Source organism: Caretta caretta, chromosome 8 (genome assembly GCF_965140235.1).
Source record: "Caretta caretta isolate rCarCar2 chromosome 8, rCarCar1.hap1, whole genome shotgun sequence".
NCBI classification, from domain to species: domain Eukaryota; kingdom Metazoa; phylum Chordata; order Testudines; family Cheloniidae; genus Caretta; species Caretta caretta.
In genome coordinates, this window is record NC_134213.1 from 24,692,918 (window position 1) to 24,705,226 (window position 12,309).

The following is a 12,309-nucleotide window of genomic DNA, read 5'->3' on the forward strand; positions in this document are numbered from 1 at the left end:
CCTTAATGATCCAATCAGCAATACCTATCATTACAACATTAGCAATAAACCCTAGTATTTAAAATGGGATAGCACCAATCCTAGCAGAAGTAGCATGTTTCATAATGCTCTGGTTTAAAGTCTGTGTATAAATAGTTCCATGCAACCACCCCAATAAAGACCAGTATTAAAAAAGAAAACCAGCTTTGAAGGGTGAACATATACATATTAATGGGGGATTCAAGAAACCCTATGATAGGTTGAAAGGCCTTGTCACAGTTAAATCTGTTGAGAAAGGTCAGAAAACAGCCTACTGGAAAATAGTAGATTTTTTTTTTAAGTTCTAATGATGCAGAAGCTGCATAATAATCTCTCTGTGAACCACAAAAATAATAAAAGCTGAGGCCATTTCTAACATAATCTCTATCAGCAAGATGCCAGCGCTTTTCCAGATTTCCTAACGGGTCCCTGCTAATTCCATGCCAAAACTAGCAGTGGATTTCTTCCTTTTAATCTCCCCTAATGCCTTATTCGATTATTGTCACTGCTCTCCGACCGTGCACCGTCCCTTCAAACTCTAATTCCCCAACTGAAACAGCCAGACGAGGCTGAACCGCGGTGTGGAAATCAAACCGCGCTCACACACACGCACAAAAGGGTGCGGAAGCAGAAGAGGGAGAAAACAACCAAGTCCATCCGCACAACTGCACTTTTAGCTCATAAACCGCAGGGAGAGGGGGAAAGATGGGCTCTGGAACTTGCTCCAGTTGACTAGGCGGAAGGCTATCTGGGAGTCCTGGCCGCAGTGCTGAAGCATGGCTTGGCTGTTCTCTTGGATATGCATCGCTATCTGGTGAGTAAGCTCTTCAGCAATGCTAAAGACAATCAAAGACTAAGCAGCCCAACTCCCCTGCCCGGGGTCGAGTCAGTGGGGGAAAGAGGGTGGGTGGCGGGGTGTACGTTTCCTGGTGTTTCCCTGACGGCCCTGGCTAAAGAAAAGCAACCGTTGACTTTGCGCAGAAGGGGAAGGAGTGGCTGGATGATGGCATTGTTGGTGTGTTAATTGCAGTATAGACAAGGCGCTGGGGAGCCAGACTGATGAAGGGAAACTGTACTCTGAAAACATCACCCGAATTCTGGATAAGTTGTTGGATGGATATGACAACAGGCTCCGACCTGGATTTGGAGGTAGAGGAAACCCAGTATCTTTAACTGTAGCTCTCCCCTCCTCTTGTGTCCTATCTGTTGTTGCAAAGTAAATCGTTCTTAGAGATAGGGAAACAGGTCCATGCCCTGGATTCCTACCCTCTTCTCCTATGGAGAGTCACACCAGTGGAAGGTGTCCTCCCACCCCGCGCCCCCCTTCCATATAGATGTGTCTCAAGTTTGCACCTGAATTACCCCTTCATAATGGAGCTGTTGACAGGAGAAACAATTGCTTTTGATTTACACAAAACCTTAGACATCCAGAAGCAGGAGGTCAACGTGAACAGCGGTCCCCGCGTGCACACCGTTTGGTTTGCAATGCACTCGGGAACAACTCTCTCAATGGCAGCTTTGCGGTGCCCCGGGGGGCCACGCTCCTGCCCGAGGCAAGTTGCTGTGTAGGTATGCGGGCTGTTGAGTGCAGTCCTGGCGGTAGCATACATCTCTTTCCGTCGGACCCTGGCAGTGCTCAGAGCTTGTTTGAATGTCCGCTAGGTGCTGTTACAGAAGTCAAAACGGATATCTATGTGACCAGCTTCGGCCCCGTGTCAGACGTGGAGATGGTAAGACTCATTCTACATTACATACCCCCGGGCCCCAGGAACGGTTCCCTTTTTGGCATTCTCGCCACACAAACCGTGGGATCTTTCCAGCACGGGAGCTTCGCTTGTCCCTGGCCCTGGTCTTGTTTTTCAGGATTCATTACGGTGGCATCTGAGTGGACTGTCATTAGAGCAGATTACTAGGTTTAATCTTCTTGACAATCTCTGTCTCTGAGGGACCGAGCAGAGAGCATTTTACTGTTGGGTTGCATATAGCTAGTTCCACAATCGTGTCAACCTAACGGGCCGTGCAATTTCGGCAGCATGTGCAAGGAAAATTTGAGAGGAATGTGTTGCAAGTAAGTTTGTTTCCCAAGCTAAAGCAAGGAGAGCAATTGTTGATTTGCTGAGCGTTGAATGAAAAGAAGGATTGGTTAAAGATGCATAAGCACCGTTAAGAAGATTGTAGGCATATGTGCCACAATGCATAGCTTTACAGCAGGGCTGCGTGTTAGGAAACAGTAAAATAAAGACATGAGTAATTCAGGAAGACTGGTGAGCTCAATCTTTTCCTTTTCTCAGTAGAGCAGTCGAAGCTATAAGGCATGGCACCCGAATACAGGTAGCTGCAGACCCCCATAAAAGTTATTCGTTTACACCAACGTGCATAGAAACCAATAGCAAGAGTTTAAACCATCGAAACTAAACCATTTTCCATGCTCCCCAAATAATCATGAAGCATATTTTCATTCTAGAAATGGTGTTCGCCCTCCAGCTATGAGTCACAGTGGCTGTATGTTGTCTAACTTGGGTGGTTACTGTTAGGTGTCTATATTTGGGCTTCTGAGTAACTTATTTAGGTGCTTAAATATGGATTTAGGAGACTAACTTTAGACACACCTACTTGAAAAGTTTGGACATGAACATTAGAAAAAAGTTTTTGCAAACATTAATTTGCAGTAGTACTATGAAGTAACTTGACAAGCTGTGTAATCACACTATAATGAATATGTATAAGATTTTTGTAGCAAATATGCAAAATAATTTGCATAAGAGATATTTAGGGTGTCTTTTTTGTTCACTGTCACTAAGTACTGAGAGTTTATTTTAGCAGTTATAAAGCATATAAAATGAGACATTTGTATCTCCTTACAATTGCAGTTGTTTGAGTTACATATATAAATAAATTATATACATAAATGTTTTGTGAGAGCAAAATGAACTTTCTTTGTATTCATATCAAATTATCTGTTCAGTGATTAATTTGCAGCTCTTTATTAAAATAGTAAGAAAATAGGATATTTTTCTCATAGACTGGCTTTTTTTTTTTTTTAGCAACTACTTGATAATAGGATTAACACGATTAAGCAGCGGTGAATGAAATGTGGTTACCATGTGTGTTGTCTTCCACTGAGTTATAGTAGGTCAGTACTGTTGGCCACGACCTATGATTGATTTGTTTTCCTGTAGGAATACACAATGGATGTTTTCTTTCGGCAGACATGGACTGATGAGAGGTTGAAGTTTAGTGGGCCAACTGAAATTCTTAGATTGAACAATTTAATGGTCAGTAAGATCTGGACACCAGATACCTTTTTTAGAAATGGAAAAAAGTCGATTGCTCATAATATGACAACTCCTAACAAACTTTTCAGAATTATGCAGAATGGAACTATTCTTTATACGATGAGGTAAGATGCTACTGTGCTGTTTCTCGTTCAACTTGTTTTCTTCAGCTAATGAAGGAACTGAGTACAATTTATTTTAATGTATTTTAGACTGACCATTAATGCTGATTGTCCCATGCGGCTGGTAAACTTCCCTATGGATGGGCATGCTTGTCCATTGAAGTTTGGGAGCTGTAAGTTTTGTAAAAGTTTCAGATTTTTTAATATATATCCATATTTGAACAACAGGATGTAGGGCCCGTTAGTGACTTTAAGAACTTGAAAATGGGGTCTTAGGGCAGTCCTTAATGGGAGATAACTAACTATAGGCCCATATTCCACAACAGAATCTGCTCATGCATACCACTAGGACCAGGGCTTTGCATAGTCAGAGGAATCCAGGCTAGTGGATCTCATTGCAAGCTCATGGCTATCAATTGAATTGTTTTTTGTTATTCTGACACAGCCAAGTCTATACTGGTACCTTTTAAACAAATCTATTGTTTTAGCAGTGAAGAAAGATTATCATTACATGCCCTCACTAATTAAAGAAACTGGTATATTTTGAATGAAGAAATATGCTGAAATGACCACTTGCAATCAACAGACTTTCTGCCCTCAGCTGGAGGGAACCACCCCTCCACTGTGGGCAATAGCAGAGTAAGTGGGATAACTCTCAGGGCCCTGACAATCTCAGAGAACCACATGTGGCAGATACACATCAAGAGGGGGCTTATGCAGGGAAAGGGGGAACCATCATCCCAGGGAGCCATAGTGATAGCTTATGTTTATTAATAAGGCCCTTTAATGGTAGGTAGATGGGTGGTGGTTGTAGTCTATATAGAAAAGGGGGAAAACAAATACAAAGGCCACGGGTACAGAGTCACCTTTTATTTATTGAGGGAAACAAGACAAATATTAAGGGAGCACAACGCATTATGAGTTGATAGGGAATTTTAAAATTAGAATAAAAAAGAACCTTAACATAATTCAAAACCCTCAAGCTGAGGCATGTTCTTAGGCTATGTTATGGGTTCTCAACCGGGGCATGACTACCGTCTACCCTTCTTATGTTGCTAAATGGGAGAAAAGGGTCCTGTGTAGATGCTAGCTACATGGGAGCCAGGGTGGAAGAGGAAGGTTGAGAAGGAGAAGTTATTTACCCTCATCCTTCCTCTCCCCCATCCTGTTTGTTATGCTCAGGAGCTGAATCTTAATTAGAATTGAATTTTAATTAGATTAGAAAGAGCTTGTAATGGTAGGGACCAAGTTTCCTTGTTTGTACAACACCTACCATAGTGGAGCCATCGTATTTATTTTGGCCATTAGGCACTACTGTAATATAATTAATGCTATCGATTCTTTCCTCCATGATACCCCAGACGCCTATCCAAAAAGTGAAATCATTTACACATGGAAAAAAGGACCTCTATATTCAGTAGAAGTACCACAAGAGTCTTCCAGTCTCCTCCAGTATGATCTTATAGGACAAACAGTGTCTAGTGAAACAATTAAATCTAACACAGGTAAGACATAGCCTCATATAGAATTGACACATTATAAAAGACTCATTGGAAACCAACTAAATTGCTCTCGTTTTTATCTCTTAACTGTTTACTCTTCTCCCCCTAACTAAAATTGCTGAAAAGTTTCGTTTGTTTCCTGCAAAAGGCTGATTTTCAACATATTGCTCATGGGTGGGCAAAGTTTAATGCAACTTCCAGGAACACTGCTTTTTCAGTAGCAGAATAACATATCAAAGTAATAACTGATTCACCTTTTCCCTTTATCTCAGTTGATTCACTTCAGCTTCTATTGATCGGCTAAACTTTACCGTATAGTAGGAGGCCCATTATTCACCACTGCTTTCCTCAAAACACAGCATATTAATTTAAGACATTCCAAGGTTTACTCCAGTAATGTTCTTTCATATATTGCCAAAATAATGCTGACATACTTGTCTCCTAACAGGTGAATACGTAATAATGACAGTTTATTTCCACTTGCAAAGGAAGATGGGCTACTTCATGATACAGATTTATACTCCCTGCATTATGACAGTCATTCTTTCTCAGGTGTCTTTCTGGATTAATAAGGAGTCTGTTCCAGCTAGAACAGTTTTTGGTATGCTGTGTTAAAGTCTCTGCAACAGCTCATGTCATCATTCCATTTATTCATCACCTTTCATTGCTTGTTTGTTGCAGGTGAATATTCACTTCAGCTGCTCTATTTTCATCTGCAAAGGAAAATAGGCTACTATCTCATTCAGATATATATTCCATGCACCATGACTGTAGTCCTGTCTCAAGTTGTGTTTTGGATCAACAAAGAATCTGTTCCAGCAAGAACTGTGGCTGGTATTAATGTTTTTACCATGAAATTAATTTGTTGTATTGAATCCACAGTATTGAACAGCTACTGTAGTGTGATGGAAATTTGTTTTTAAGTAGAGAAAGAAAAAGCTAATGGATCCCAGGGAACAAAAATAAATAATTATATTGAAACCAAATCAATAATGTTAAAAAAATCCTACTGGGAACATAATTCTGTTCTCAGAAAATTTACATCGTCAGTTTTAACTATTTCTTCTGTGTAACGTCCATAGACATTCCAGGCATATGTGCACGGAGAATTTCAGAGTTAAGATCCACCATTCAGATTTGAGAAAAGAAGTTTTCCCTTGATTTGTGTTCTGTTAAAACCAATACTTAGATTCAAAGAAAGGTTTACCTATAAAATTAATGAAAAGTAAATGTATAGTGTTAAATTGGAGAAGTCTATGAAAAGTTATGTTAAAAGAGTGACAAAATGCAAACAGAAACCCCATCACAAGCTCTCTTCTCTGCCTGTCTCTCATGACACTGGGCCTCCTTCTCTCCAATGACTTGGGTTAATGGGTGGACTATCAAGTTGTATATTTTGGATTCTCATGTCTCATTTATATATATTGGCTTTTGTAACTTAGACTCTTCTGTTTACTTCATTCTTAATTTTGGACCTGTACTATGCCCATCAACATCAAAGACAAAACTTCTACCAACCAAATGGTTGAGAAGGACTGGAGTATACTTAGAGCTGGACAAAAAATTCTCATCAAAAATATTTACAGCGAAAAATGGAGAAAAATTGTAAATTTTAATGCGTTTTTCCCCAGATCATTTTTCAACCAGCTCTAGGTATATTATTGTAAGTTTCTTGGAGCCCAGTCCTGTAGTCTTTGTATAGACCAAACTCCTGTATTTGCCTTTTATACTAAGACTGCAGGATCTAGGGTCATATTTTCAAAAATTTTGGTTGCCCAACTTCAGGGGAGAGGAGGATTGTTTTTTATGGGTCTCACTTAACTGCAATGGAACTATTAATATACGTACAGCTACTTATGTGCATGTTAGAGCCAATGGACACCTTGGGCCCAATTTTCAGAAGGGCCAAGCGCACACAACTTTCATTGACTTGAAATAGAGTTGTGCGTGCTTGTTCATTCTTACAATCCTAACTGCAGTTGGGCACCCTAAAAAACAAAAACGTGAAACCCAAAATTAGAGGCCACTTTTGAAAGTTTGGAGATTAATTTTTATTTTCTTAAGCATTCAGACAGAACTGTAAAGAATAATCATGTACTGGGATGAGTTGATATAATAGATTATAAAGGGTGCTTTATTGCTGTTGAAGTGGGGTGTGTATAGAACAAATGTGGGCTGACAATCTGACATCATAATACATAGTAATAACTCCCAGTACTGTGCTGTTCATGGAACAGTTACAGATGATCAGAAACATATCATGGCATATTTGGTGAAATGTATACTCTTCACCTGACAGGCTGAATGGGTGATTTGGAACTGCTCAGTCTATTGGGTAAATAGGTCTTCAGACTGATTTTTTAAAAAAAATATTTACAAACATCTGAAATGACAGCTCTTATGAGCTATTTCAGGCTGACGAGTAAATACAGAATTAGGAGCAGAGGAATATTCTTAGAAAACACAGTAAATGAAAATGCCATTGCCAGTTTTGCTGAAAATTAGTAATACCAAGACTGACACCTTGTATAAAAAAAACCACCAAGTCCATCACTCCTTATTCAGGGCATTCAGTCCAATGACTATACTGAAAGTTTCAGCAGAGTAAGGACTGAAGGATTTATCCCCATTACAGTCTGAATCTGCAGTCTTTATTCAGACAAAACTGCCTTGACTCCAGAGAGTTTCACCTGCAAAATGATTGTGGGGTCCGTTCCTTACTACCTAGAGCAAATTTTCAGGCCCAGTGACAAATCAGAGGTTTAAAATGGAAGGCCTGACATCCCATTATGTATAACATTGGAAAACACTTATGTTATAATTAGTATTTAAGTGAATTTGACTAGAAAAGTCATCTGAATTTCCCCAAATTAAAGGTTTAAAGAGGGGGAAAGGAGAAATTAATGATGGGAGATTAAAGCTAGTTTTCTAAAACCAGTTCCAATATTATATAAATGGGACAACATTGTAAGCAGATTGAATACCTCAAAAAGGGGTGCAAGATTACAGTCTACAAATATAAGGAATGCTGTGAGCCCAAGATGAAGAAGCAGGAGTCATAAAGATCTGCTTGCTAGAACCCCTTGAAAGAAACAGTGTGGTAGGCAGAACCATCTCAGGTACAGTAGTACTCCTTTGTACTGCTATGTACTCAAAAAGGGCCGTGCATTCCCAATATGCATTTCCCTATATATGTGTTACTCCTGCCCTGGAGTGGAATAAAGAACATGGGTATTTCTAAGTTATCCTTTAGCTCACACCCACTCTGTTCTTCGTGTCACCACTTCCTCCAGATGCCATGTCTGTCTCAGAGTCCTCACAAAGAGTCCCCTCTATATGAATTTTAGCTGATAGGTTCAGGATGGAAAATTTTATGCACAGATAGATATGATCACCTTTCTCTTGTTTTTGTATCACACTGGTAGCCAGAATTTGACTGTTGATCTAGCATATTCATTGAAATCTCAGATGTGGAAAGATTCTTAAAGCAAAATTATATTGTGAAAGTAGTGAAATAAAATGAATTTTACACAGTTATGTTAACCAATCTCTCTTAAAACTTACTGAGAAATATTCAAAATTGGAGCCAAAAATAAGCAAATATCAATTGTACAATTTTTTTCAACTGTATTTTAGCATTCTGCTAGATAAAGCAAATTTTGTCAATCCAGAGCATTTCAAGAAAATCACCTTCTAAAATCATTCAGCCCTCACTGATAGGAATCTTTCAGATTCCTAATATCTAAATTCCAGTAGTTATAAGTATTTATACAGACACTGAATCCATCATTACATTACTAAATACTGCTAAATAGCACACGACCATGTTCTAATCTCAGCATACGTAATCTTGAAAAGTTCATTTGTGTGCACATGTGAGACATGGACTTTTGGCATTGAATTATACCTCAGGCTTATGTATACTCCTGTTATAAAAATGTCTGCCAGATTTGGGGGATGAGAGATACTATTTTATTTTAAAATCTTCTACTTGCATTTTATTAAAAACGTGTTAGGTTATGACATTGGAACAGTGGTACTCAACTGCAGATAGTTGACAAGCTGCAGCTTGAGAGAGAGTTGCAGAGAGAACCTAAAATAATCAACTCACATAGTCCAGAAGCTGCAGTGAGATGTTACATCAGTATGTGATGACACTGCATTCTCATTGCTCAGCATCATTCATAGCATACTGATGATCAATACAACGTACCATAACATTTTCTACCTTCCCACCCACCCTTTCCTGACCACTGGGAGGAGAGAAGCAGTGTTCTGCAATCTATTTATTTCAATATATGCTATCCCCAGACACACCTGCCACAGTAAAGAGTGAACATTGATTTTGGAAACTTGCATGCCATGAAATCTCTTTGTTCTATCAGGCATCTGTGGGGGATATGTGAGTGATCAACCCATTCTCACTTCAAATAGGAAGAATGAGTAGAAGGTTAATCAGGCATATGTATGCCATAAGACATGGAAAACATAATGTGGGTCAAGAGACAGAGGTTCAGACTTGTTCTGTTGGAACAAATGTGGACCTTAAAGGTTATGGTGTTTTCCACACCTACAAGTCTCTAGGAATATGCAAACTGGGGGGTCCTCATAAATGTATGAAATATCTTAGTGAATCTTACAAACACTTTGATCAAATTAGGCAGTAATTTTTTTTCCACAAAGAAATAAAAATGCTGCATATGGGACTATTCCTCAGACACGTCCTGTTCTTATCTAAAAGTTCTCAGGGCTCTAGCATGCCACTGGTCTTCATGCAGAATTCCCATGAATTCTGTATGACATCTTATGTTCATCTAATGTAACCTCAAAGGTGGTGGGGAGGAGGGAGAAGGATGCTGAAATTACACGTCACTAAATTATAGTATTTTAACCTGGATTACAGCAATAGATGGTGCTCACTAACCTATAGGTAAAATAAGTTTTTGAAATCTGAGCGCTTCCCTTCTTATATGGGAATTGCCATGTGTGGTCCTCATGTCATTCCTGCAAATACCTTCTCTAGAAAGTGGTGCTTCTAGGCATGTTGTTATGTCCATGTTTTAGCATCATTCTAGAAAGAATCCCTACTCAGCAGCTGGGTATCTAAACTTTACATTTGTGTACCATTTTCAAATAAGGCATACAGTCTAGGGTGGTTTATTCACTATGATTAGATATACAAATATGAACTATTTGAAGCACAAGGAGTACTTTGCAATCTGTTAATCAGCTGAGAGGGAGCACAGTAATGAAACAATAGGAAGTGTAATCTACAGATGTATAACAATTTGTAAGCAATATGGATATAAGCAAAATCCTAATACCTTGATTTTCATTCTGTTATTTTAAAGGGATTACGACAGTTCTAACAATGACCACTCTAAGCATCAGTGCCCGCCACTCTTTGCCCAAGGTGTCTTATGCTACTGCCATGGATTGGTTCATAGCTGTGTGCTTTGCCTTTGTCTTCTCTGCACTTATCGAGTTTGCAGCTGTCAACTACTTTACCAACCTGCAGACTCAGAGAGCAATGAGGAAGGCAGCCCGGGCAGCAGCACTAACAGCAGTACTAGCCGCAGCAACTGTACCGGCAGAGGACGAGACGGTCTCGGTAATTGCTCATTTTTCTAATAATAAGCGTCATATAGGAGGAGACAGCCGAAGTAGTGACCGCAAAACAATTGAACAATGTTAAAGTGATCTTAGTCTGAAACAGATTACATAACTGAGTCACATCCATGCAAATGTCAAGGAAGTTATTGCTCTAACATCAGACGGTGAAAGTAGTTCATTTTCAGTTGTTTGTATAAAGTGGAGATCTTCTTCGGTCATTCTGATTTGTATAAAGCAAGATAATTAAAGAAAAAAACAACATTAGACAAATGTGACACACAAATACTTTCTTTAAGCAATGCTATAAGTACTGTGATTCACGGAAATAATCCCTTGTATGTGGACTACATCATAGTAAGATTGCAGAATTTGTAGGGCACTGTTCAAAAAAGAGTGAGAGCATGCATTGGCTGGATGGTTATTGGATCACTGTAATATACATACCATAAGTGGGTCAACTGGGGGAAGGGGAATTAGCTTTTACATAAACTTGGCATCTGTTACTCGAATAAAGAGCTGTGTTGGTGGAAGCTTTGAGAAAGACACAGAGATACAGTTTTAAAGGAAGAGGGGTAAATATTCAGCACATGTGATAGACAGAAATGCTTTATCTTATCAAAAGCAAGATATGTTAAATGGTTGAAAATTGGTTTTAAATATTTTCACTACCAAGTCTCCCTAAGTGATGATATGGCCCCCATTATCACCAACTTCAGTTTATTTATATGCACAACACTAATCCAAGGTAAGTTAATACTGTATTATCATCATCTCCATTTACAGATAGGGAACTGAGGCACATAATGATTAAGGGACTTGCCCAGGGTAATCCAGAAAGTGGGTAGCACAACTGAACCCAGTTCTCTTGAATACCAGTCCACTGCCTTAACCACAAAGCCATTCTTCTTCTCCATTTCAAATCTCAGAGTCCCTAGCTAAAACATTTCTATTTAAATGTGTTTTAAAACAGCTAAAACTGTAATAGGCTAGGTGTACCCAAAACCATTTAATGAGTAGTAAGGTCCATTTAGTAACAAAGGTGTTGTTGTGCAGCCTGTTGCTGCTCCCCACTGAAATAGAAAAGCAACATTTTCTTTAACATCAGTCGCAGAAGAACTGGGCTCATAAATCTCAGGGCTTGTCTAGAAAAACAGTTAGTGTGTGGCAAGCTGGGGTGCAAGTCTACAGTGCACTAATATGCCGTTCCCTAGTGTGCTTTAATATACTCCTGTAAAGCAGAATAGATTAAAGTGTTCTACAGAACTTTTAATGCATGCTAGCAGGGTGTACACGGACAACTAGCATACTCTAGTTTATACCGCAGCTTGCCACACACTAACTAGACAAGCCCTCAGTGTGTTTTAGTAAAGATTTGTTTTAGATTTGGGGAAAAAATATGAGACTCCAGAAAAGACGGACAAAAAAAAAAAAGATTCTCATAAGATCTTTTGTCTTTCAGAAAAGTTTAAGGAAACCGTATCACACATTAACAACTCAGAAAATGAATGCTTTTTTTCCTGCCCAGATTGTGTAAAATGAGGTTAAAGAACCTCTGCAAAAAACTCAAGCAAGACTGACTTGAGCAAAGCTAGTAATGTGTGATAGAGTTTGCAGAAGTTTGCAATAATGGATAATGAAAAAGTAGATTTTCAATTTTGATGAAACTTGTAAATAAATATGCATAAAGTAAATCTAAATGTGCATGTAGAATATTTACATTTTTATTATTCTAAGAACCCTTAATAATAAGTTGCCTCATCAAAACTTACAATAAAAACA

At 38.9% G+C, this 12,309-nt stretch overlaps 1 protein-coding gene across 8 annotated transcripts in view; it reads left to right on the forward strand.

The window, feature by feature from the left end:
• Nucleotides 1-408: 408 nt before the first annotated feature.
• GABRA6 (gamma-aminobutyric acid type A receptor subunit alpha6) overlaps nucleotides 409-12,309 on the forward strand; it is a 31,729-nt gene continuing 19,828 nt past the window's right edge. Inside the window, exons 1-8 of one of the 8 annotated variants that reach the window (XM_048861577.2) lie at nucleotides 409-832; nucleotides 1,049-1,167; nucleotides 1,681-1,748; nucleotides 3,198-3,418; nucleotides 3,506-3,588; nucleotides 4,777-4,920; nucleotides 5,366-5,518; nucleotides 10,269-10,528. In XM_048861577.2, the coding sequence (XP_048717534.1) occupies nucleotides 795-832; nucleotides 1,049-1,167; nucleotides 1,681-1,748; nucleotides 3,198-3,418; nucleotides 3,506-3,588; nucleotides 4,777-4,920; nucleotides 5,366-5,518; nucleotides 10,269-10,528 (1,086 nt within the window). In that variant the 5' untranslated portion in view covers nucleotides 409-794. Of the gene's footprint in view, nucleotides 833-1,048; nucleotides 1,168-1,680; nucleotides 1,749-3,197; nucleotides 3,419-3,505; nucleotides 3,589-4,776; nucleotides 4,921-5,365; nucleotides 5,519-5,598; nucleotides 5,752-10,268; nucleotides 10,529-12,309 lie in introns of those variants that run through there. The other 7 variants (XM_048861574.2, XM_048861575.2, XM_048861573.2 and 4 more) reach the window with 7 other exon arrangements.